Source organism: Haliaeetus albicilla, chromosome 26 (assembly GCF_947461875.1).
Source record: "Haliaeetus albicilla chromosome 26, bHalAlb1.1, whole genome shotgun sequence".
NCBI classification, from domain to species: Eukaryota; Metazoa; Chordata; class Aves; order Accipitriformes; family Accipitridae; genus Haliaeetus; species Haliaeetus albicilla.
In genome coordinates this window covers 10,589,241-10,615,724 of record NC_091508.1, presented here as the reverse complement: position 1 = coordinate 10,615,724, position 26,484 = coordinate 10,589,241, and the positions used below count along the sequence as shown (strand labels likewise).

Here is a 26,484-nt window from a genome sequence, read left to right as displayed (position 1 = left end):
TATCATCATCGATCTTGCTAGAGAAGTGGAGAACATGGAGCTTGCCCATACGTTGTGGAGGGGGTGTTATCCTGCTGCATCCATTTTGCGTCAAGTGGAAAACCTGAGGAGCTCTTGTGGAGGGGGTGTACTCTCCAAGGCCTGGGCAGCAGGTTTCAACCCTGCTTGGCAATTGATTTCACATTCAGGGGCCTGGGCTGAGGCAGGAATCAGGTTCAGTACCTTTAATGAGCCCAAACCAGACACGTGGAAATCTAACCCCCAATAACCCCAGTTAAATTAATGTCACATGGCCTATTAATCTTCATTTTCACAATTAATAAAATAACCCAAAGCCTTTCTTGCCACATGAAATACACTTGAAAAATTGATCACAGCAATTTAGAACCAGGAGCCAAAAAGCTTCAGGCTGCTTCCGTCTTCAAAAGTAAATGAACATGAGGGCTTACAATTTTAGGAACTGTGAGGCTAACAAGTTCTTTTTTGCTTTTTTTTCTTTGCTCTGGGAGCAGAGCAAGAGTAGCTTCAAGCCCTGATGAATTTTTGTTCCTGCAGAGCATGTTCATCTTTAAAATTGCATAGAAGTCTCCTCTTGCAAGCAGGTCCAACTGACAGTGAATCATTCAGGGGTTTTGAGGATGTGGACTTGTTACTTGGTCTGAAATGGAAGAATTGAAAGACAAACAAGGAGCCTGCATGGGTGAGGACAGATAACCCACCTGGACTTGCGTGGCACGTTTGCTGTCTCTGTATCCCAAGTGAACAAGTGTATTCAGGTCACAGCATGAGTTCATCTTGTGCTTTAATAGGACCTGGTTGACTACACCTAGTGTGGACGTGAAGCTGCTTGTTTCACAGTAAGATTTTGAATGAGTCCTTTTGCAAAGGACTGACAAAAAAAGATAGAACGAGGAATGCAGTGGCCAGGTTGTGTAGAATATGAGAAAAAACAGACACGTGGCAGGTTTGGGCTGGTGTGTTCCCAAAACAGCCACATTTGTGGCTGAAGAGTGTGTGTAAAGCCAGAGAAAGCATTCATACATTATGTAGTATTTTCGAAGCGTGGAGGATGCTTAGACACCTCCATCCTGGAAATTACTGAGAGCTTGCTGGCAGCGTTTTCATGTATGCTGTTTTTCCACCTACCTCTTTCACGGAAGAAGATATGAATATGAAAGCTCAGCAGGGCTGGTTTATGCAGCCCACGTAGAACCGGTATCAGACCATCCTTATTTCCCCAGTGTCATGGCACACAGCATAGAGATTGGCCCACATGTCTGGTTGGAGATGAGGAAGGTGATACAAAGCACATGTGCCACAGATCTCCTTGGTGCTGTGCTGGGGTAGGAGCCTGTGTTGTGCTGTCCCCAAATAACCATTGTATCTTTTTGCTAAAAATAACTTGCTGTCTCTTGTTCTTATGCCTTTTACATAATGTAGGTGAGCAAGGCATAGGAGCACAGGTGCAGAAGAAGCCTGAATGTGTGTTACTCTCGAGACTAGCTGAGCTGGAGTGAAGGATGACACTCTTTATAGTTCAGTTATATAGCATTTTTTCCCTCCAGCTCTTAAAATTCATGTGTTTCTGCAGGAGAAACAGGTGGTAGTCACAGTCGTCCCTCCCTCTAGAGCTGGCTACTTGCCCAGAACAAAGCAGGTTGTTTCCAAAGTGGGCAGCCTTGGTAGTACAAAGTGCAGTAAATCTTCAGATACACTGATTTTGTAAAGTGTCCTGTGCTTTGTTGGGTCCAGCTTTAAGTACTCTTTCAGCTTCATATTCTGTATCCTAAAATGACTATATATATACTTTGTATATACTTCATATAGGATCCTTGTTCCTTAGTCTTCAGTGTACAATCATCTTATCCTACCTGAGTCTACCCAGTTGCCTTGATGGTGGGACCCAGCATCCTGATCAGAGACACAGAGGTTGCTTGGTTCTGTTTTCATGTAGTGTTGGTGATTTAGGTGCTCACATAGGCAGTCAGAGGGCTCAGCTCAGCCAGGAGAGTAAGCAGCACTGGCATCAGTATCTTGGATGCTGGATGCAGCAGTGACCAAGCTTGCAGGCCTTCCAGCCAGGATCGCTGTTGCTATAAACAGGAACAGGGGTGCATGTAGATTAGCTGGGATTAATCTCTCTTCACAGTTGGGAGACAGGAGTCTTTAACCCTGATTAGGGTTTGGGAGGAGGAGGAATAAATACCACAAAGCAGAGCTATTCAGCCATCCTGCCTTCGCCAGGAGCCCTGAATCAAAGCTGGGAGGGGAGGGATGACAGAATTTAGCACTCAGTGCTTCTGGTGTGGATCTGCAGAGCCGCATGTCCTGTGCAGGCAAGTCTCGTGGATGACTTTTCAGGCCATAGCAATTCACGTGGCTTTGTGGATTCAGAGCATTCACTTTGTTGGACAAGGGTTGAATTGCAGGTACCCTTGGCTTATCTTTCCCTCGCCACAGATGCCTCGTGTAGTCTGCCTTGTGGGATGCTGAATGGCATGTATGGTGACCCCCTCCTCAAGAAAGGAGTGATGTGCCATTGCTCGGCCCTGCAGCACGTTGACAGAGATGCATTGAAAATACACTGTTATATTCTTGCAGGGTGTGTGATGCATTGTGCACGTCCCAAACAAACCTGATGCAGTCTCCACAGAGCTCAGTGCAAGAGTTAAGCTCCTTTATGTTTTCTCATTGGTGCATGACAAATCGTGCATCATTTTCAATGGAATGTGTTGTCGCATAGCTCACCCCAGATACTAGTCCCCTGGGAGAGAGGATGCTGGAATGGATGCTCTGTCGCATGCTCTGATCTTAGCTCTGCCAGGAGCTTGTTTTGTTACAGCCAGTCTGCTGGGCGGAGTAAGCACATAAGCCTTGCCCCAGATCCTGGTAGAAGCATCAGTGAGGCTACTACAGCGTGGCGCTAATTTAGGTGCCTTGACAGTGGTCGCGCGTGATAGGTAGTAGACGGCCGTGCGACAGCCAGGCTCATTTTCTGCTCCTCCCAGGCATTGTTGCGATTGCAGCCTTTAGTCCAGTCTTCTGGAATGAGTGAGGCGAGTCTTTCCTAGCCATTCTCATGTGAACTTGGAGCAAGAACACTTGTTAGATGACTATTTCTTTTGCACTGTTGAATTTCTTCCCATTTCTGTTATTCAGGATCATCCAGTTCATTCTGTATCTTATCCCTGTCCTTGTCTCTGTTGATGCTGCCTCCCAGCTTGCAACCTCATGAGCATTTCCCTGGTCTCTGTGCTGCTTCACTGAAATGCTGAAATATATCTCAAGGCTAATCCTTGAGGAACTCTACCAAGGATTTCTCTCCTAGCTAATACGGCTTTTTAGTGCTACCCTTTATCTCCGCTTTAGCCAGTTCCTTAGTTAAGAAGGACTCCTGGTTTTCCAATTCAAGTAACAGCTTCCTGGGGATGTTGTTCTCTAGGGCTCCAGACACTGCTGGTCATAGAGTATATTAGTTTGTTCCTTAAAAGTGTGTCACGTTGCTCCTTAAAATGGGAAATGATATTTCAAGGGGGTTTAGAGTCTTGTAGCCCCTGCTGTTTGCTTTCTGCTTAGCAGTCATTCCAGTTAGGGTGTCTGTTGGACTCAAGTCCCTGAAGGACAAGGTCATGCTCTGTATGGGAGAGAAGTCTCTGTTTTGACATACTCGTTGCCTGGAGCACAATGGAGTCTGTCTGTCTTGCGGAAGCAGTTGAACCCAGAGCCTCTGTGCATGAGTTCATTAGGCTTAATGAAATAAGAGTCAAGTCCGTGACGTCCTAGATTTTATACACGATACTTCACTTTCAGTGTCCTCTTTATATCTCTCAGATGTGCAGCATGTAGCAGATTTTATTTTGAGACCTTTTCATAGTAAGAGCCTGGCTTTCTGTTAGTGTTTCTTTGCATGCAGCTTGTGCAAAGACTGCTAACCAAATGGGCTGCAGAAGGAGGCTGCAGCAGGATCAGGCTTGGTTTCCTTTTTGAAAAGGATAGAGCATTTCACCCTCTCTAGCCATACAGGCTTTATTGCTCTTCTAGTCAGGAATCCAGCCAGGACCACAACTTGCTTCAGAGCTTCTGCTGCTTGGCTCCACTGCCTCCCACACAGGGGGGGTTGTGTGCAGGGGGAGAGACTGCCTGTATATCTGCATATTGCGAGAAAGATAATTGCAGTCAGTCCTCTGTGAGCCCTCTGGATAGCTCTTTTCTTCTGACATTCAAGGATTCTCCTCTCAAATCCATTCTTGGCTGAAAGAAGAGGTTTTTATAGCATTTGAGTTCTCTTGAACACTCTGATCTCTTCTGCTGAATCTAAAAATGTGTCATTCCTGTAGCACTTACTCCCTTAGAGACATATGTCCAAGAACTGACTTAAGGTTGTGTTTCAAGCCCTGGCATGTTGTTACAGTCTGTCTATCCAGGGAGTTCCCAGTAGCAGTGCAAATGTAGGTTTCATCCTGCAGTGCAAAGCAGGTTGGGATTCTCCACACCTCAATGCAGATCAGGTGAGTTTAGCTCACATGGGTGAACCAGATTGATTGTGGCCCAGGGAGTCGAAGCATCACCGAAAGCAGACCGGTACCCTCCCAGCTCAGCACATAGCCAAAGCAGCCCAGCATCATGCTCGGTGCTCTGGTGAGCATGTTTTCTCTATTCCTTTTATTTACAATTTATCTTCCTTGCAGCTTCCTTGAAATGATGGAAGCCCGAAGTCGAGGACACACATCGCCACTAACAACTAATGGGCAAAGCCCTTCCTCTGGCTCCCAGTCACCCATAGTACCTCCAAGCTCCACATCAACGGGCAGCTCCAGCCCTGGCACCCCACAGCCACCCCAGCCGCTTTCCACAAGCTCCACCATCTCTCCTGAACCCCCCCCATCTTTTTCACCAGTGCCTGCACCCGAGGCCCAGCAGCCACATGCGCCTCCGCCAGCTACAGCCTCCCCAGCACCTCCAGCTGCAGTCCCACCACCAAAGCGCAGCATTATTTCACGTCTGTTTGGGACGTCTCCTGCATCAGACCCCTCTCCTCCCCAGCCAGGTAGGTGCTGGCGTGCAGTGTCTAGGCAGGGTGTCACCCATGGGCATTTCTGTTTTCCTTTCATTTTTACCCTGCGAGAGGCTGAGCAGACAGATGTCTGAAGGGCACAGGCCCTGTGTGTGTGCAGCATGTGTCTAAAGAGAGCTGCGCTGTCAGTCTCTTTTTCTCCTGATCAGTGTTTTGGTTTGTCTCTGTGGTGGGCTTGGATGGGGGCTGTGTCCAGCCAGCCAGCTGGGTGGTAGGCTTCAGGAGGAAGGTAGTGAACATGCAGGAGACACTAATAAAATAACTGTCATCTTCTCACCAGGAGCACAAATGGTTCTTGAATAGCAAGAAAAATTGTTAGAGAAGCTATTTGAAGCTCTGTCTTCACAAAAGTGTGGCAGCTCAAAGGGGCTCCTGTGTGTTAACAGAGAACAGCGGAGTGCTGGTTTTAAAGGTTATTCAGCCAGAAATGATCACATAAGTCCAGGCTCTGCAGCAGATTCCCCTCCGGGGAAATATGCTCCTTCAGAGATGGTCTGAGGAGGAGGGCAGCTCGCCTTGACTTCTTCCTTAGCACTGTACACAATGGAGCAGAGTAGCACAGCGTTCATTCCAAACCCCTGCTGGACAAAGTTGTAGGGCAGAGGCATCGAGGGTTTTGTTGCATGTAATTTTACTGATCTGGACCTTAATTTGCCTGTCACATTCATTTTCTTCGCGAAGCTGACTGGAGCTGCAGAGCTGGCACTGCCTAAAAATCATTAGCATGACATGGTTTGAATCACCCTTTGGAAATACCTTCCCTCTCAAACTGTCAATCCCTAGAGCTCACAGTACTCTTGAGACACCCACACAAAGAAAGGAGGAGGTGCTGGGAACATGGTTTGCAGTTTCAGATGTTGAAATCTTTTAGTTTTAGATCTGCACACAATGTTCTGCATCCTAAATCTGTTACCAGGTATGACACAGTACACCCATTTCAGTTTGTTTGACTCTTCCTACCCAGAAACAAACAAACAAACAAAGAGGAGCAAATGCTAGAAATCCCTTGTCAATAAAAAAAATTGTGTCATATTGATATGCAGAAAAAAACCCAAGTAGTCTACTACCAGTGTTACAATCTTTGGGGTTTGGGGGGTTTTTTTCTTCCTTTTTTTTTTTTTTTTAAATCAGTCACTTGGCTTGAGAACTGTTTTAGGCTTGTGGCCTGCAGTCCTGATATCTCAACAGTGCTTTTTAGGAGGGTTGCAAAAGGCAGCTAGGAAAAGCTGATATGTCAGTGTTATTAGGTTTATGTAGCATGCCAAGGGTCTGTGCACCTACTGGAACATACGTAGGGACTAGCTAATTGGAAAGCAGTTGAAAAATATGGGAGCTGCTATTTAAGCTTTCCCTTGAAGTCTTGTAGTAGTAGTTCTTTTGGCTTGTTTTTTCTTACACCAGTGCTACTCTATGATATTAGTAATAGTGTTATTCGTACACAAAAGTGATCTGAAAGTTGTACTAGTAGAGCAAAATCTAGAAAAAAAAATACAAATCTTGTTCACCCAAAAGAAAAGAGACTAGCTGTGAAGTGCTGTCTGGGCAGAATAAAAAGGTTGAATATTGCAAATTCTGAAAAGGTTAATCACTTTAGGCTTCTTGGTTATGCTCATTTCATGAGTTTTCATCCTGATACCTTGAAGATGGGTAAAGGTGTCTCTGCAAATAAGCTATATTAAAGCAAGTCTCTATTTGCAGCAGCTCTTGAGCTTTTGGTTACACAGGGCATCTAAAAGCACTGTGTGAACAATTCTGCCTCTGACAGTTACAGCTGAAAAAGCAAGAGGAGGTGAGTGGGTGAACTGAACAGTCTGGAAAAGGTAGGAGAATAATGAAGGGACATTACACAGGAGCAGTGCACACAGCATAGGTATGAAATCTGGCTGTGGTATAGTAGCATTCACTGTAGAGCAGAGTCAGCTGCCGTGCTAGAGAGTTTTTCAGACTATTTAAGAGCCTGGGTCAGCCTGGTGCATCTTAAACCACAGCGGCTGTGTGTGGTCTGTGAATGCTTTCGTGCAAGATTCTGGATTGGTTTGAGTATCCTGTTCATATGCTTCCTCCTCCCTTGCTGTGTAGCTGAGGTCCTACTTCATGGCTGCTGTCTGTGTGCTGAAGAGGCCCTGGGCAGGATAGATCTGTAAAAAGCAAATTTCTGTCTTGCTTGTGGTGAACACTGTGTTTTACAACTACTGTTGCTCATGCAGATGCTGCTGTTGCCACTCCTCCTCCCCACCCTGAAGCTCCTGCAAAAGTACAGAGCGTGGAAGACTTTGTTCCTGATGACAGCCTGGACCACAGCTTTCTAGAAGACCCAGCCCCGCAGAAGGACAAAGGGAAACCACAGACTAAACACCGTGTTGATAGTGAAAGGTAAGGAAAGGAGGATGGAGGGAGGGTGAGACAGGTACATACCTGGATGTGCAGTCTGAATGATGAGTTGGGCCTGGCTAACCTGTTGCAACTGTTCAGAAAGTGATTGGAGAGCAGTTAGCTGCCCCTAAGCCTTTCTGGCTGTGGTATAGTCAGTTGTTCATTGTCTCCCATTTAATGATACATACTGCTCCCTGGGAACGAGGAACAGCAGTAAAAGCTAGTTATCACCTTCCTGGTTTTGCTGTCTTGCTTTCATGCTCAGTGATAAACCACTGGGTTGCTTTGGGTGAGGAAGGGATTTCCCTTCTGGCCAAATGTGCTGAAACATTGGAGATATTTTCCTTGTGGAACAGAATGCACTTTGCAGGGATATTATGTTTTGCCTAATGAATACTTTCCTGCTGCAGAGGCCCAAAGCATGGCCAGACTCCTTCATGGCCTGGTACTGCCATTCCTGAGGCATTATAAGGGGTTTGTGTTTGTTGGAGTACACTTGGGGGCACTCCATGGCTTGATGGCATTCTGGAAGGAAGGATGGAGAGGGTTGTGCTGTTGGGAGTGTCACTGCATGTTTGCCTGCAGATTCCAGAAAAGTCTTAGGGGATGCCTTTCTTTTTCTCTCTAAATTGGAGGGATACAGATTTGATGAATGGACTGTTGGGTGGATAAGGAATTGGCTGGATGGTCATATCCAGAGAGTGGTGGTCAATGGCTTAATGTCCAGATGGAAATCAGTGATGAGTGGTGTCCCTCAGGGGTCCATATTGGGACCAGTACTGTTTAATATCTTTATCAGTGACATAGACAGTGGGATCAAGTGCACGCTCAGCAAATTTGCAGATGACACCAAGCTGAGTCATGCAGTTGACATGGCTGAGGGACAGGATGCCATCCAGGGCAGGGACCTGGACAAGCTCGAGAAGTGGGCCCATGTGAACCTCATGAGGTTCAACAAGGCCACGGGCAGGGTCCTGCACCTGGGTCAGGGCAGCCCCTGGTATCAATAAGAGGCTGGGGGATGAAGGGATTGAGAGCAGCCCTGTGGAGAGAGACTTGGGGGTACTGGTGGATGAAAAACTGGACATGAGCCAGCAATGTGTATTTGCAGTCCAGAACTGTATCCTGGGCTGCACCAAAAGAAGCGTGGCCAGCAGGTCAAGGGAGGTGATTCTGCCCCTCTGCTCTGGTGAGACCCCACCTGGAGTACTGCGTCCAGATCTGGGGTCCCCTGTGCAAGAAAGACATGGACCTGTTGGAGCGAGTCCAGAGGAGGGCCATGAAAATGGTCAGAGGGATGGAACGCCTCTGCTATGAGGAAAGGCTGAGAGAGTTGGGGTTGTTCAGCCTGGAGAAGAGAAGGCTCTGTGGAGACCTTATTGCAGCCTTTCAATACTTAAAGGGGGCTTACAAGAAAGATGGGGACAGACTTTTTAGTAGGGCTTGTAGCAATAGGACAAGGGGTAATGGTTTTAAACTAAAAGAGGGTAGATTTAGACTAGATACAAGGAAGACATTTTTTACAATGAGGGTGGTAAAACCCTGGCACAGGTTGCCAAGAGAGGTGGTAGATGGCCCATCCCTGGAAACACTCAAGGTCAAGTTGAATGGGGCTCTGAGCAACATGATCTAATTGAAGATGTCCCTCTTCATTGCAGGGAGGTTAGACTAGATGACCTTTAAAGGTCCTTTCCAACCCAAACTATTCTATGATTCTATAATTCTGTCCTCCAAATGGCAGATTGCTGGGCTTATGCTGTAGACTGGATTTTCTCTTTTCTTTTCTTTTCTTTTCTTTTCTTCTCTTTTTTCTTCTCTTTTCTTTTTTCTTTTCTTTCCTTTTTCTTTCCTTTTTTCTTTCCTTTTTTCTTTCCTTTTTTCTTTCCTTTTTTCTTTCCTTTTTTCTTTCCTTTTTTCTTTCCTTTTTTCTTTCCTTTTTTCTTTCCTTTTTTCTTTCCTTTTTTCTTTCCTTTTTTCTTTCCTTTTTTCTTTCCTTTTTTCTTTCCTTTTTTCTTTCCTTTTTTCTTTCCTTTTTTCTTTCCTTTTTTCTTTCCTTTTTTCTTTCCTTTTTTCTTTCCTTTTTTCTTTCCTTTTTTCTTTCCTTTTTTCTTTCCTTTTTTCTTTCCTTTTTTCTTTCCTTTTTTCTTTCCTTTTTTCTTTCCTTTTTTCTTTCCTTTTTTCTTTCCTTTTTTCTTTCCTTTTTTCTTTCCTTTTTTCTTTCCTTTTTTCTTTCCTTTTTTCTTTCCTTTTTTCTTTCCTTTTTTCTTTCCTTTTTTCTTTCCTTTTTTCTTTCCTTTTTTCTTTCCTTTTTTCTTTCCTTTTTTCTTTCCTTTTTTCTTTCCTTTTTTCTTTCCTTTTTTCTTTCCTTTTTTCTTTCCTTTTTTCTTTCCTTTTTTCTTTCCTTTTTTCTTTCCTTTTTTCTTTCCTTTTTTCTTTCCTTTTTTCTTTCCTTTTTTCTTTCCTTTTTTCTTTCCTTTTTTCTTTCCTTTTTTCTTTCCTTTTTTCTTTCCTTTTTTCTTTCCTTTTTTCTTTCCTTTTTTCTTTCCTTTTTTCTTTCCTTTTTTCTTTCCTTTTTTCTTTCCTTTTTTCTTTCCTTTTTTCTTTCCTTTTTTCTTTCCTTTTTTCTTTCCTTTTTTCTTTCCTTTTTTCTTTCCTTTTTTCTTTCCTTTTTTCTTTCCTTTTTTCTTTCCTTTTTTCTTTCCTTTTTTCTTTCCTTTTTTCTTTCCTTTTTTCTTTCCTTTTTTCTTTCCTTTTTTCTTTCCTTTTTTCTTTCCTTTTTTCTTTCCTTTTTTCTTTCCTTTTTTCTTTCCTTTTTTCTTTCCTTTTTTCTTTCCTTTTTTCTTTCCTTTTCTTTTTCCTTTTCTTTTTCCTTTTCTTTTTTCTTTTTCCTTTTCTTTTCTTTTCCTGGCTTTGATGTTTTTAACCAAAAAAAGGGAAAAGGGATTGTGTATACTGAGCTGCTCAGACAAGAGGATGTGCAGCAAGCTGTCTGAAAGCAGACTGTCACTTAAGAGATGACCTAAGCGTACTCACAGGCTTTGCATCCCTCTGCTTAGAATAGTCCTTGCCTGCTGCGTCTTATCATCAACACTGGATTAACCAGGAGAGTAATTAAATGCTGATACAGCTCATCTGTGAATGTGGTGGATTCTGTGTCTTTTGACATCTTTGTCATGATTCGGTGTTCTTTAGTTCAACCACAACAACTTTAAATCAACGCTGTGTGTGAGGCTCAATGCCTGTCTAATGCAGGTCAGCCTGAATCATCATCCCTTGTGATGATAGAACACGTGGATGTTTTATTTAAAAAAAAAAAAAGGAGGAAAGAAAGAAAGGCAAAAAAGTTGTGGTTGCTAGAAGCATGCTGGCCTGCAAAGAGTCTTGCTTGCAGCTGTGGCTGAGCTGGGATATTTTTCTTGTGTTTAACAAGGAAATGTCAGGACAGCCAAGCCTGACCTGCCTGGGGTTTACCAAAGGACTGGGTCCTGGAGTGCCCTTAGAGCTCTTTAGCTGCAGGTCTTGCTATGGGTAGGAGGTTGGATGTTTAACAAAGGCTTTTCTTGTCCAGTATGTCAGTCACTGGAAGCAAATAGGTGTTAAACTATACAAAAAGCCAAACATATCAAACAGTGGTGCAGGAGCCCTGGTCCTTGGTTATAGAGTTGTCATGTTCTTGGCTGCTATGAAGCCTTTCTGCACTCTGTCCCCAGTTTTGGTAGCCCTCCAGTGCATATGAGCTGGTGGTGGCAGAAAGAGAGACACCTTTGGGCTTTCCCAGAGCACAGAGGATGCTTGTTCACAGCTTCATCTTTTGATGACAGTGGTAACCATCTGCAGTTAGAACAGCTCTGTTTCACTAGGAAAAGACTTTGCAGCACATCCCTGCAAATTCAGATGCTCATTATTTCTCTGCAGCTTGGCATCCATGTCTTGCTCTGGTTTCTTATGTAGTTCACACAGTTTTCTCAGTGGTCTGGCAATTCTACCTTCCGTTTCTTGCCAAAAAGAGCCTACCACAATAAGCCAGATGTGCTGAAATTCAGAGATGTAGATGTGGTTCTGACTGTCACCTGCAATAATTGATTTCCTTCAGGATGCCAATTACAACCCCGTGGTGCCCAGGAGCAACATAAAAGTTCTGTAGGCACCGTCCCTAATAATCAGCTTCTACTACAGTGAGTAGGTTGTTGTAGTAGCAAAATCTGCTGTTGCAGAAATTTATCTCTGACCTAAAGAACACAAAAGCTCTCCTGTGAAACCACTCAAACCTAATGGAGATTTTTTTGGTTTTAAAAAATGAAATACTGGAAGCTGTTTTCCCCTTGCATCTGAGTGAGGAGCAAAGCCTGAGAACATACTAGAGAGATGCGTTCAGGTCTCCTGAACATTTTTAAGCAGATATCTGAGTGCTAAGCTTATGCAGCTTGCCAGCATTTCTTCCCGGTGTGCTGTAACCAAGTGTAAGCTCCAAAACTGAAGAGCCATTGAAGATGTGGCAGAAGAATGGGCTGTGTGTTGAGAATTTGTGAAGTTACTTCTCTTACCCAAATAAGAGGAATTGCCTGGCTGTCCATAAGCAAGAGTCTTGTAGTTAGGTCATGTGAGAACACCTTAGTGCACAGTGTGTTACACATGTGAAGCAAAGATAGTTAACATTCACAGAATCACAGAATGGCTGATGTTGGAAGGCACCTCTGGAGGTCATCGAGTCCAACCACCCTGCTCAACCAGGGCCACCCAGAGCTGGTTGCCCAGGACCATGCCCAGATGGCTTTTGAGTATCTCCATGGATCGAGACTCCACAACCTCTCTGGCAACCTGTGCCAGTGCTTGGTCACCCTCACAGTGGAAAGAGTGTTTCCTAATGTTCATAGGGAACCTCCTGTGTTTCAGTTTCTGCCCCTTGCCTCTTGTCCTGTCATTGGGCAGCACTGAAAAGAGCCTGGCTCCGTCTTCTTTGCACTCTCCTTCGGGTATTTAAATACATTGATAAGGTCCCCCCAAGCCTTCTCTTCTCTAGGCTGAGCAGTCCCAGCTCTCATGTGAGAGAACCTTTCCTCATGTGAGATAAGCTCCAGTCACTTAAGCACCTTTGTTGCCCTTCAATGGACTCTCTCTGGTATACCCATGTCCCTCTTGTACTGAGGAACACCCAGAACTGGACACAGCACTCCAGGTGTGGCCTCACCAGTGCTGAGCAGAGGGGAAGGATCACCTCCTTCGACCAGCTGGCTATACTTTGCCTAATGCAGCTCAGGATACCATTAGCCTTCTTTGAGGCAGGGGCACCTTGCTGACTTATGTTCAACTTGGCGTCCACCAGGACCCCCAGGCCCTTTTCTGCCAAGCTGCTTTCCAGCTGGGTGGCCCCCAGCATGTATTGATGCATGGGGTTGTTCCTCCCCAGGTACAGGACTTTGCACTTCCCCTTGTTGAACTTCAGGAGGTTCCTGTCAGCCCATTTCTCCAGCCTGACAAGGTCCCTCTGGGTGGCAGCATGGCCCTCTGTGCATCAGTCACTCCTCCCAGTTTGGTGTCATCTGCAAACTTGCTGAGGGTTAACCCTGCACCATCATCCAGATCATTAATGAAGATGATAAACAGGACTAGGTCCCGTATTGATCCCTGGGGTATACCACTAGTTACTGGCCTCCAACTAGAGTTCATGCCACTGTTCACCACCCTCTGGGCCCACCCATTCAGCCAGTTTTCAATTCATCTCACTGTCTGCTCATCCAGCCTGTATATCAACAGCTTCCCTAGGAGGATCTTATAGGAGACAGTGTCAAAGACCTTACTGAAGTCCAGGTATCCACTGCTCTTCTCACCTACCAGGACAGTTATTGCATCATAGACTTTTATCGAGTTGATCAAGCATGACTTGCCCTTGGTAAATCCATGCAGACTACTCTGATGATTTTCTGTTCATTCATGTGCCTGGAAATAGTTTGCAGGATTAGCTTCTCCATCACCTTCTCAGGGATCAAGGTGAGGCTGACTGGGCTGTAGTTACCTGGGTCGTCCTTCTTGCCCTTCTTGAAGATAGGAGCGGCATTTGCTTTCCTTTTCAGGAAAGCCTTCAGGCACTTCTCCCAATTGCCACAATTGATCAAAGATTATCAAGAGTGGCCTCGCAATGACATCTGCCAGCTCCCTCAGCACTCGTGGGTGCACCCCATCAGGGCCCATGGACTTAAGTATGTCCAGTTTTGCTTTGTCCGGGATCCCTGATCTGATCCTCTTCCACCAAGGGTGCATCTTCCTTGCTCCACATAATCCCCCTCATGTCTGAGACCTGGGATTCCTGAAGACCTGTCTTGCTAGTAAAGACTGAGGCAAAGAAGGCATTCAGTACTTCAGCCTTTTCCACGGCCTGTGTAACCAGGTCCCCCTTCTTATTGAGCAATGTGCCCACATTTTCCCTAGTCTTCCTTTTGTCACCTATGTACTTATAGAAGCCCTTCTTGTTGTCCTTGACATCCCTGGCCAGATTCAATTCCCTTTAGGCTTTAGCTTTCCTACTTTATCCCTGGATGCTTGGACAGTGTCTCTGTATTCCTCCCAGGTTACCCGTTCTTGCCTCCACCCCCTGTATGCTTCCTTTTTGTGTTTGAGTTCGTCCAGGAGCTCCTTGTTCATCCGTGCAGGCCTCCTAGCATTTTTGCCTGGCTCCTTATACATTGAGATGGACTGCTGTTGAGCTTGGAGGAGGTGATCCTTGAATGTTAACCAGCTTTCTTGAGCCCTTCTTCCCTCCAGGGACTTATCTCATAGGAGTCTTCTAGGGAAATCTTTGAAGAGGCCAAAATCTGCTCACCTGAAGTCCAGCTTGCTTTTTACCCTCCTCCCTGCCCTCAGGATCCTGAACTCCATCAAGGCTGCCTTTGACTTTCACCTTCCCAACAAGCCCCTCATTTTTTGTGGGTATGAGGTCCAGGAGAGCACCTGTCCTCATTGGCTCCTCTATCACTCAGAGGAGGAAGTTATCAATGCACTCCAGGAAACTCCTGGATTGCTTACACCTTGCTGTCTTATCTATCCAGCAGATATGGGGGTGGCTGAAGTCCACGAGCACCAGGGCCTGCGAACATGAGGCTGTTCCTATCCTTTTATAGAGGGCCTGATCCACTTGTTTTTCCTGGTGAGGCAGCCTGTAACAGACACCCACTATAGTGTCACCTTTACCTGTCCTCTCTTGAATCCTAACCCATAAGCTCTCAGTTGGCTCCTCATCCATCCCCAGGCAGAGCTTCATGCACTCCAGCTGCTCTCTCACTTAGAGGACAACTCCTTGGGGAAGAGGGCAAGGTCTTGTTCTCGTTGTTGGAGCAGGATGTTATGCTGTACAACTGAACTGCTTCCTGAACTCAGGGGTGTGTTTGCTTCCATTTGTAAGAACTTGTTTGCTTTTCTGAGCTTCAGAAAGAGGCTGTAAATCTGGTATTTCTTGTCCGTTTTGATGACATAGGGAATTCTTGATTTTTTTGCGATGGTGTCGTGTGAACTTCTCCCATTCCCTACTCCATAACATCTCTAAACAATGGAGCAAGAGTTGACATGGAGCAGTAATGTTAGAAAAAAACACTTCTTTTTCTTAAGTGTGCTATCATTGAGGAATGCGCTCGTGCCTGTGGAACAAGGCTATTCTTGCCCAAAGATCAGACAGCTGCTGAGACTTTCAGCACTTACTGATGTCTCTCAGTGTTGCTATAGCTAAATCCCAGCGCAGATCTACAGAGATTAATGGAGCCCTGGGTTTTGTTTAATGGCGTGTTATGGTTCTCTAGCTTGCAATAAAAAGAACTCCCCAAATCAGTTTCTTTACCGGTTAATTAGGAAGGCAGTTCAATCTCCCGGTTTGCTGTTTCAGGACTTAATGTCCTGCTCTTTAGCCTGATGCCCTGAGCCAGTGTGTTATGTGACTGCACTGGAGGAGCTAGTCTGGCTCCAAATAGGCTCCCCTCTTCCCTCCTGCTGGGTCAGGCTTGTCTAGGTCCATGGGTGGGCTGTAGGTATCTCAAAGTGAGTTTATGCTGCACCTAACTATTCCTCTTCTGTCTTCTCAACATCACTAGGCATTTATCTAAAACATTCATTAGATTTCCTTGTCCTTACATCTGAAGGGCTTTGAACTGGTTCTGTGCTTTTATGGCATCTGTTACTTATATAGTGGTACCCAGCTGCACTAGACCAAGTGAGAGAAGCTGAGGACACTGGTTCACAGTAGAAGGCTCCCATCTCCTAGAATACAGCCATGCAGGCTCATCCTGGGGTGTGTGATTCCCTTAGCTTATCTGCTTTATTAGAGTTTGGGTTTTTCGTCTTTCTCTAGCCCCCAAAACTGATGTGGCAAGAGGATTCCGCGGACTGCCCGTGGGGCTGGCTCCACTGGCCACACGGCAGGGCTAGTGGAACACAGTTGATCCAGGTTTGAGACCTTGTGCTCAGGTTGCAGCAGGATTTGTTTCATCACCAGCAGCCATTCTGTGTATACAACGGAGGGCTCACTGAGGAAACCCCGACATGCTCTTTGATCAGTAGCTCAGACGCAGACCTCGGCAAGCGTAGGCATTTTTGGTGGGTACCTGCGCCTGCAAACACTTTGGCTCAACAGTAAGGCAGGCTTGGCAGCGTATCAAGTGTTGGAGACTGTAGTGCGATGTGCTTGTTTTTGCGTGCTCTGAATTCCTTCCAGCTGGAACCTCAGGACCACAAGCTGATACTAATTTTGCATTGTCAGACCTTGTTTATACTGCAGCAGTGATTTTCCTGACGTATATTCACTCCACTGCTTTGCTCTTAAGCTGTCACTCAGCGATTTGTGTGGAAGTTATAGATGGAGGCAGTGTGTTCACTGCAAAGGGAGATGACCCACTTTGTGCAGGTGTGTGTACACATGTGGATGTTCTGTTCTTAATGCTTTAAAGGCTGCAAGTCTTGTATGGTGTGCAGTAGAAGGCAGCAATCTCTGAAGATTCCCCATGCTTAATAGAGCAGTGACGTGTTAAAGAAATGCAGTGTCACTAGTTCAGAATAATACCCTGCCATTTTTAGGATGCAACTCCATTTTCTTTTCAGCGCATTTCAAGACGAAACCCTGCCAGTGCTTCACAGACCTCAGAAATTGCTCACTTGTAATTTCTCCAGCCTTGGAGGCTGTTTTGGGCACCAGTTTTCTTCTCCTTTGTGTGGGACGGGCTGTGTGCCTCCTTTCTGGCTCGGTATGAGAGCAGCAGTGTTATTGATGAAGGGGCTCTTCAGCAGCCTGTCTCTGCTTATCTGGGAGCTGCCTTGTGAGTCCTGAAAGCAGAGGGATCCACACCAAAGGCAGAAAGAGGGAGCGGATATGGGCCCTGATCTTAGCACTCTAACCCAGACAAGCATTGGTTGTAATCACTCTCAATGTGCTGCACTGGTTGTCATAAGCGTGGTGTCCCATATGTCATAAATGACTCCATTATCTGTTGGCAGATGTATTAATTCTTTAAAACTAACTTGTAAACCAGTAACTAGCCATAAGAAGAGCCTGAGTGAGTGAGTAGTACAATCATCCAGACTGTGTTAGGGCCTCGGCATTTTCCATCCCATCAGCCCACCATCCTCTGCTGTCTCTGCCAGTGCTGGCCGTGTGCTGGTGACTGGGAACACCACCTTCTTCCAGATTAAGGATTTTAGGTTTTTGTGATTCCTTTTATGCCTCTAAAATCTAATCAGTTGCAAGCTATAATCTTTTTTTTTGTCTCTGCGTAAAAATGAAGGCTGTGTTTGTACAATCCATATCGAGTCATTAAAAGGACAGTGACTTGTGTATGGTAGGTTATCAAGAAGGAGCTGGGTATCCGTTGCAGATAAAGCAAATAGAATGAGGAGAGGTGATGCAAAAGCTCATCAGCCAAGGCTTGGAAAAATATCTGTAATCCTGACAAGAGCAAATCCTTCAGAAAGTATTAAATTGTTGAGTCCTGGGGACAATCAGACAAGAATCCTCAGCTGGTAATTTCAGCTGCAAAGCTCTCTATCAAGATGCCTCTGAACACATAACTGTGTTACATCCAGGGAGTCTGACAAACTCCTAGCTCTAGAAGTGTGTCCTTAGGTTAATTTAATTTGGGGAATGTTAAAGCATGGTTATGGTGTCTGGGTAGCTGCCTGCTTCAGGGAGCACCAGAGAAACAGAAATAATTGCAGGAGGCTAATAGCTGCAAGTGAATTCCCATAGTCGTGGCAGTATGTGATGAGGTTTAATTACAAAATGTGGGGATTAAGGCAAACAGTTCCCATGGTTTAATTGACTGATCCTTGCATGTTGGACTGGAGATGTTCTGATAGAGCTGAAGCAACAGACTGCTCTGTAGCACTGAGGCTCACCTTTTGCAGCCACTTATTTTTAGCTTGAGTGGTAGCAGCCACTGTGTGATGCATCCTTCCGCAGCCTATTTTGTACAGGGTTTGTGCCACCACTGCAGCCTGCAGGGAGCGGGTCCAGCCTGAACAGCGTAGCAGCTGGGCAGTGTGCAGGGGGAAGGCTGGCAGTGCTCCTGCCCTGGGCTGAGGGATGTTGACCGGAAGAGCCAGGCAAGCGGCAGTCTGCTTTCAAGGGGAGTCATGTCTGTCCTAGCACATCCTGGTGGTGCTGTGTCTGATCATTGTCTATTTTGCAGTGATGGAGAGGTGCCTGGGGGGAACCCCATGGTGGCAGGTTTCCAAGATGACCTGGATCTGGATGACAAAATCCCCAGCAAACCTTTGTTGGCAGCAGAACGGGTGCCCAGCAAGAACGTCACCCTCTCCAGTGAGGAGGAGGAAGAGGAAGAGGTGAAGGACTCTAAGGTTGTACTCATACCTGATGAAGACATCGACATGGAGCAGGAAAAAAAAAGGTATGAAGCACAGCCTGAAGTGTGGGGTTGTGCTGGCAAGCTTGGGCCTCTTCTCAGTCCTACCACTGACTTCTCTGCACCCTCTGGGAAGTCTTGGTGTTCCTTCAGCCTGTTCCTTCAACTGTAAGCTGGGGCTGTATTTACTTTAGGTGTGACTGCTTTACACAGTGTTTTCTGCACTGCACCTAGGCAGCATGCCTTTGAGCACTGTGCTCCTGTGGTCACTGGTATGTTTCTGCTTGGGAATGGCCCAGCCTTCTTCTCAAGTTTGAACAAGAGACGGTAACTGAGTGCCTGAATGTCTGTTTGTAGCAGTGTGAGGAGGACAGAGGAGTAGAGTCTTGTGGTGAAGGGAGTGGAAGTCATTCACCACACCCTGTGCTGGAGAATGATGAACTGGATCATGTTCTTCACATACTACATCCTGTGCGTGAGAGTCAGCTGTGGCCTGCTGGTGCAGGCATCTGTGCATCAGCGTCCACACAGATACAAGGGTTATCTTCAGCCTCTGAGTGCTATGTGTTTGACCACCCTGCCCCCAGGATGAACTACCTTTCCTGTTGAGATGCACATTGCAGCACTTGAGGCAGGCTCAGCTATTAATTGGTCATTGTGCTTTGCTTCACACAAGGGGAGTGGACAGGCTCTGACAACTTTTTTTTTTTTCTCAGGTCTTCCAGAAATTCTCTGAAACCACAGAGTGAAGCAATTTTGACCAAAGCAACTGACCTGAAACCTCCTGACAGTTTACCTCCACGTTCTGGGTCTGAAAGAAACAGCAGCAGCAAGGTCCACGCTAGCCTGCCTGCTGCTGCTGCCACCACCCCAGCAACAGTCCAGGCGCCAAAGACCACTTCCCAAAGCAAAGGACATGCTCTCAAGCAGAAAGTGGTCAAAGAGGAAAAGCCTGAGGAGTCTGACAGTGATCAAGAGGGACCAATAGCTACTCAGATGCTCTCATTTGTAATGGATGACCCAGACTTCGAAAGTGAGGATTCTGACAGCCAGAAGAAGAAAATGGTAAATAATATGCATGAATCGCTGTGCGCTGCTGCGAAGCTGAACTTGGAAGTGTTGAGGCATCTCACTGAGCAGGGCTTTCATCTGCTGTCCCATCTCTCAGCAGCAGTCGCAGCAAGTCAGGTGCTAAGCAACCTGAAGAGATTGATATAAGCACAAACCCACTAATGCTCTGATTGTTGAAGCCACACACGGCAACAAGGTTTGTGCTTATGGGTTTTAATGTGCTGTTTATTCTCAGTAGGTCCCAAATGCAGTCAGTCCAGTAGTGTGGAAGGTATAAAATACAAAGCTAATGTTTTTTCACCCGAAGTTTAACATGTAGAAGCGTATGCATGCCAGAGAGAGTGAGGTCCCAACAGTCAATCCAGCAATTAGAAGGCCATAACAAAATTTGCTTGGCAAAGCTTTTTACTGAAGTAGGAAAATCTGCCTGAGGAGGACTTTGCAGTATAGCTGGGTTAGCTATAATGTCTCTGTGACGTTCAGCACATGGGCAGCTGCTTAGTGCTGCCTGCAGGTGTCTGCTCAAACACACAGTGCAGCAGGAGTCCCCTCTGCCCCTGTCGTGTATTAAAGATGGAGAAAAGACAAGTATCTTCTCTAGGCTGGTAGGAACTTGCTGCTGTGGCTCTAGATATCCCTGATTTCAGTGATCTGTACTCACAGCCAGCAGAGCAATCTCTAGAAACTGCTAACCGTGATTTGGGATGGGCAATTGCTGTTCAGGGGTACTCCTGGTGTCTGGGTTAGCTGGTGTTCAGGAGCGTTTTCTGTGTTTGCATCATTCCAGAATCCTGCAGAAAGGTCGGTTGTCCTAGTTTCTTTGACCTTGCCCATGTGCCATGCTGTTTATTAAGTAATTTTCCATTCGTTTAGCATTTTCAGTACCTGCTTTTCTTGGCACTTTAATGTGAAAGCAAAAGTATTTAGAGCAAGTTTACTTCTCTTAGCATGTGATGATGAGAGATGGGATTTGTGAGGGAGCTTGCCATTGCAACAGTGTCAGGGAGATGCCCCACAACTTGTCAATGCTTTTCAACTACAAGGTTTACTGGTCAGGCAAAGCAGTAAAAACACCACCATTAGCAAGGAGGAGGGGGGCATTGCCTAGATCAACAGCAGAGCGAGGCCGTGTTTGGTCAGTAGGGAGGATATAAAGAAAGGATGGTTAACAAATTCTGAAGAGGATCAGTTGGCAGGTATCAGAAGATCATTAAACTTCATTTCCATTCCCATCATGCAGAGACAGAGGATTTTGGGGTGATATCCAGTCTCTGCAGCATCCTGGTTTTTGGCCCACACTGAAGGGGCAAATTTGCCCTGGGAGCACATTTTCTTTTGACTCGATGAAGGGAATTACTCTGCAAACACAGACCGCTTCCTTGGCCCTGCTGCATGTTGCTCTGGTACATGAGACCCCGCAGAGCTACACAGAAAAAAGGTTTTGTCTGTCAGGTCTGGAGGTGAGTTTTCAGCCTTTTAGATTTTCCCCAAAACAGAGGTGCCTCTCCAGGGCAGTTAGAGGCTGATGCTGTTAAGCTAACACAGTTGAAGGTCTCGTTTAATCCCTTTACCTCAGGGAATGTTAAGCATGAATGTTAAGTTACCAGAGCACACTTTCTAGTACCAGCACTACTGAGGCATTTTACTGAGGCAAGAAACAGATAGAGCTTATAAGATCAAGGACATTGATTTCCAGACAGTAACAGCTCAGTTCAGCTACCATTTTCTTCCCTCCTCCCCACCTGCTGACATCTGACGTCTTTGTGTACAAAATGCTTAGAGATTTTGGTTGAAAGATTTGTTGGTGTTGTCTGCCTTTTCTTGTCTCTAGGATGAATTCCCAGTCCGGGAAGATCTCTCTGAAATATCTGATGACGATACCTCATTGACAAAGCCACCCCAACCTGTGAAATCAACAGTCCACTCCTTTAAACTGAAAAATGACTCAGATCTCTTTGGTTTGGGTTTGGAAGGAACTGGTCCCAAGGAGAGCAGTGAGGAAGGTAAAGGTCACACTTTATTTTCACTCTTGCTGATTTTGTTTGTCAGGCATCTGGTTTTTCCAAAATGGTTCCAGGGTGTAAGCAAACCAATTTGCACTAAATAAAATACCCTGTAACTTCATGCAGTGCCCTGTGTGAGTCTTTAATGTGGTTTAACACAGCATAAATAACTAAGTTTTTCTCCATGGGGGTGGGGTCAACTTTGCTCGTCTGCGGCATCAGCCATGTATTATTTTTGTCCCAGCTGGAAGCAGGAGCACACCTTTCACACGCTGCTTCTGTTTAGGCTTCCTGCTTAGCCTTGCATCCCTGGGAAGTGGTGTTCAGCATTACAGTGTCCACCCCCTCAAGAATTTGGATCAACTTGAGCAAAATGCTCTGACATACCCTGCCAATTTGCTCTTCTATTTTGGGGAAAGGTGGGGTGGGGTTCTGATCACAACCTAAGCATTCCTCGGGCTTCCCCCCCCACACCCCATTCCCTGAGGGAACAAATCTTACTTGTGCAAATAATTTCTGCTGTCTTGGCATTACTGCAAAGCAACTTCCTATAGATCTGCCCCTGATGTCACCACAAAAGATGGGAAGTTAAAGACTTAAAAGGGGGAAAAGCTGTAAGCAGTACCAGAGAGAGATGCCTTTGAATAGCTATTTCAAAAGTGTAAGCAAGGTGTCACAGGCTGCGATGGCTTCATCGGCTTGTCGCTTTGAATTGCTGAACAGCACAGCTTGAAATAGCTAGAAGTGCATCTGCAGAGGCCCAGGTCAATAATTTAGCTTCAGTTTAGCATCTTTAATAATTCAACGTGGGTTCCTCCTATCTCTTCTTTCTGGGATAAATATAAAAACCTATCTTGGTAGTCAGTCAGTTGGAGCTTGACGAGCAATTAGACTTCTCTATGGCTGACTTGTATTTACAGATCAGCTGAGGAAAAAACAGTGTGTAGGTAAGACTGACAACTGAATACCACATGTGAAACATGGTGCAGTTATAAAGCCTCCTGAGAAGCAGCCAAGTATATACTCTCCTGTTCAAGAAGTTTTGTGCAAAGGCAGTGGACATTCAGCAGTCAAATCAGCAGCCAAGTCATCAGCCACAATAACTTGGGACAAATGTTTTGACAGTGATGGACTCTGGGACTCATTTGATACCATGAAAAGTAGCCACCCCTGTAGAGCAGGGCTGCAGCGCTGATGCTTTGGCCTCGTGGTGATATAATTTCCATACACAGTTCAAACAACAGTGAGTACTAGCCTGTCAGGGTGCTCCCGTCTGTTGACACCATGTCCTGAATGGTCCTTCCATTACTAGCTCAACTCACAGAAGCACAAACCATGCCTGGTAGGATTTCCATCTGCCTTCAAGTATTTAGTAGTCAGAGGAAAATTGTTCCCAGGAGCTCTTCTTCAGTTGTGGAAATAATAATCTGGTCCCCAATTTGGCCTTTGGACCAGTTTGTAGAGCTGGTCTCTATATTTGTTTCTTAGTAGCTGTAATACAGTGAACACCCAGGTCAGTGTTCATAACACAGAATGATATAGATAATATAATGCTCATAATTAAACTAGATGTATATGGTTAAGTTAGGGTGTGACTGCTGGGGCCTGTGTTGGTTTCTAAAGGGGCTCAGTTTGTCCTGAGATGTTGGGATTGCCTTTACACGTGGCTCCAGGATGGAATATTTTATTCTTGGAAACTGGGACAGGACAGAATTGCATCTCTTATTGTTTAAATTGATTAAAAACAATGTTGGGGTTTTTTGTTTGAACAGATAAGCAACCTTCTAAGGAGAAAAAGAAGAAGAAAAAGAAGAGCAAAGAGGTACTATTTAATTATTCAGAGCTGATCTGCCATATTATCTACCAGCCAAGGAGAGGGGTGGCCTTCTACAGTGTACTCTCTGTACCTGGTGGACTTCCTTCCATTCTCACATCCTACAGCCAGATCTGTGCCTCCCAGGCTCTGCAGACAACATTAAGCTTAAAAGCAAGCTTTTAGAACAGTTGAATTTTGAAAAGGCAGTGTTCGAGTTTATAAAATATAGGATTAAATAGAGCAGTGCATCTCTGCTGGGTTGAGTCTGTTGATAGCACCGTGACTTTTTCCAAGCAGATGGGGGTCCCCGACAGACCTAATCTCAGAGGCAGCAAGGGAAGTCTGCAGGAGGCTTTGTCTTTGACATTTCTGCCTGTCCAGTACTGTGGTATTGTCAGGCACAAACTGCCTGATGGACCACTACTATGTATAAACCAGATGGTCTTTCCTCTCTTCTGTCCAATCTCACAGAAGGGTCTTCTGGAATTAACTCCAAGCCAGCCTTGGTAGTAGATGCTTCACTCTCAGTAAGGTTCCTGTCGGAGCCAAGTTTCAGGGTGATATATGCTGGGTTACTGGCATGCTCAGAGGGTTTACTAATAAAAATTTTCTCATTTTGCAGGAAGAGGAGAAGTCTGTGAAAAAGAAGAGCAAACACAAGAAGAGCAAAGAGAAGGAGGAGAGCAAAGAGGAGAAAGAGAAAAAGAAAAAGAAAAAGAAGAGCAAGGAGAAAAACAGCGAGATAGATGAACTTGAGGCTTTTCTTGGAGGAGGAGGAGCCAGCATGAGCAAGCCACGAGGAGGCGGGGACTATGAGGAGCTGTAGGCTGGCTGCATGTACATGCAGCGGACTCTTCTATCGTGGCTGTCTCCATCTTTTCTTACGAGTCACACCAGGACAGGTGCAGATGTGTAAAGCTTTGGCCATTTGCCATATATTGTCTCAAAACAGAGTTGGCAAAAGAAAAGCTTTACATCTGCGTGTGCTGTTCTGGTGCATTTGTTACACAAAGTAAACCTAGCTGAGATGTACTTGAGTAAGGGGAAGGTTCAGGGCACAGTTCCCAGGCCCACTTCCAGGCTGTTGTTTTTCTCCTTCCAGAGACGCCCTGTCGGGTAGCTGGCAGGGTGTGGGAGGCAAAGGGGACCTGTCTCCTGCTCTGCCTCTGCTATATTCCACTCTTGCACACCTGAAATTCCTGTCTTGTTAAGAGGAGTGCAACAAAACATGCCGCATGAATGCATCGTGCTCGCCTGTCTCAAGTCTTTAACTTTTTATCCTTCCTATTTTTTTAATGAGAAAGGTGGTATTGGCCATTGCTCCACCCAGCAGTTGATGAGCTTTAAATCAAGCAGGTCATGCTATGGTACAGCTCTCTAAAACAGCGGCCACAGGGCCAAAGTGAGAGAGAGTGTGTGTGATTTTGGAGTCCTTTGAATGGGACCTTTCTGCACAGCAGCTTAATTAGCACTCACTGGTGCTGCTGTTGGAATTCATGAAGCCCCATTGATTTCCGTGGCCCCAGTGTCTCAGACACTACACGTAAGCTGCTATGCAGTTTGGGAAAACAATGCAAAGTGCAAAGCTAACCTGAAAGAGAGAGAAAAATCAGTGCTTTTCTGCATTTCCCACCCTTGATTTTGCATATACTAGAATCCCCTCCCTTCGGTACCTCTCAGGGACATGACTCTCATGTGGAAATGAAGATATCCAGAGCTTCAGAACTGTCTACAGGGAAATGTTAGCATGGCAAGGCATTTGCTTCTCAGGCATTTTACAGTCATGCTGTAAAACACCGGCTGCCTCTCTACACTGAGAGGGACAACCACTGTAGCTCAGACAGCATCCTTCCTGGTCCAGCTTCTATCGATACTGCAGCCGTGTTTACTGGGCCAAGCCTCCCAGCAGCCAACATGCTGCCTTTCCCTGCCCCAAGTGGAGAGCCTCCTCCTATCCCATGAGTTTGGGAAGCCTTTTAATTTTTGCTTTGAACTTAAACCCATGGCTTGGTACTTGCTCAGCAGCATTGGTTGCCATTGGATGCGCACTACAGGCCAGCCCTTCACACTTGCCTGTGTCTCAGTGAGCAGCCCCTGTGTTTGATGGAGCTTTTTAGTTCTCCATATGCCCTTCTGGTTTGGTTCTGGTGTCCCTTTCACAGCTCAGACAGTGAAGCTCCCTCCAGGTTCTGTGCATTACATTACCCTGTTGCTTGCAGGTTGATTTGAGGTTTGGTTTTGTTCTCCCTCTCCCCTTTTTGTTGTAAAATGTCAACCATGAAATCCAAACTGGAGTTTCCTTCTACATGCATATAAAGCAAGGAGTTCTTTTGATCCATTATCTACTCCAGAGTTGTCTTGACCAGGAGGCAGTTACCTGCTCCATTTTTCTTTTTCTTTCCCCCAGCCCCCAAAATGCACTTGTAACTGTTTCCCTATAAAGCAAACTGGGTTCTTTGCTGCATGAGCAGTATATTTTTCACATCTGTTTGCCATTAGCATTTGCCTACTTCTCTGAGCATTACCACATTTCACATGACACTGTAGGGAAATTGCATGGGACAGTTCAAACTTTGCACGTCTGGGGAGGAAAAAGTGGATTGGGACATGACCGGTTTGTGGCCTCCCGTGTGAAAAGGCAGGCAGGTGTTTGAGCTTCAGCTGGCTGCATTCCTGAAAGCACTTCTGTTCTGTGAAGATTTTGGGTCATGTTCCATTTTGCATTGAAAAAACCTGGTACAATCCATTCTGACTATAAAGCTCTGTTGTACAACTGCCTCTGCACGTCGTCTTCTCCACCACAAGCATGTTTGCCTGGGCTCAGGAGCTGTGTGTCCTTCCAGGACTGTTTCACAGAAGGACATCCTGCTGCCCCTTCCTCATGCTGTTGCATTCTTACACTTCATGAAACAGGGTGCTAAATTAAAAATCATTTAAAAAAAACCCAAACAAACCACAGTTGAACATAAAAACCATGAGTTCTTTCCCCAAAACTGAAATTTGTCCTGAGAGCGCTGTCATTTCACGCAGCATAAGGGAGATAGCATTTTTGTTCAGCTCTGCTTACTTGTGAACACAGCTTTTCGTTAGCAGAAGGCTGTACAGGCGCTGAGTCCCCTGGAAACATTGATGTTGGCATTGGTTTGTCTTTCACCTGGGCCAGATTTGACCACTGTAGGAGCCTTTACACTCCCTGCAGCTCATGTTCCTTGTCAGCACAAGGAGCTGAGACAAAAACAAGCAAAGATGAGTCATTGTGTTCCAAAATACTCCTTTAAAAGAGAAAAGCAGATGCGAGAGTTCTCTTTACTT

At 45.6% G+C, this 26,484-nt stretch overlaps 1 protein-coding gene across 4 annotated transcripts in view; it reads left to right on the top strand.

Moving 5' to 3' along the window:
- Positions 1-25,945, top strand: part of RABL6 (RAB, member RAS oncogene family like 6) — a 61,059-nt gene extending 35,114 nt beyond the window's left edge. For all 4 annotated transcript variants that reach the window (XM_069771101.1, XM_069771099.1, XM_069771100.1 and 1 more), the window contains 7 exons: positions 4,689-5,047; positions 7,282-7,447; positions 18,109-18,327; positions 18,999-19,347; positions 21,185-21,356; positions 23,129-23,178; positions 23,795-25,945. In XM_069771101.1, coding sequence (XP_069627202.1) covers positions 4,689-5,047; positions 7,282-7,447; positions 18,109-18,327; positions 18,999-19,347; positions 21,185-21,356; positions 23,129-23,178; positions 23,795-23,998 — 1,519 coding nt within the window. In that variant the 3' untranslated portion in view covers positions 23,999-25,945. The remainder of the gene's footprint in view (positions 1-4,688; positions 5,048-7,281; positions 7,448-18,108; positions 18,328-18,998; positions 19,348-21,184; positions 21,357-23,128; positions 23,179-23,794) is intronic.
- The last annotated feature ends 539 nt before the right edge of the window (positions 25,946-26,484 follow it).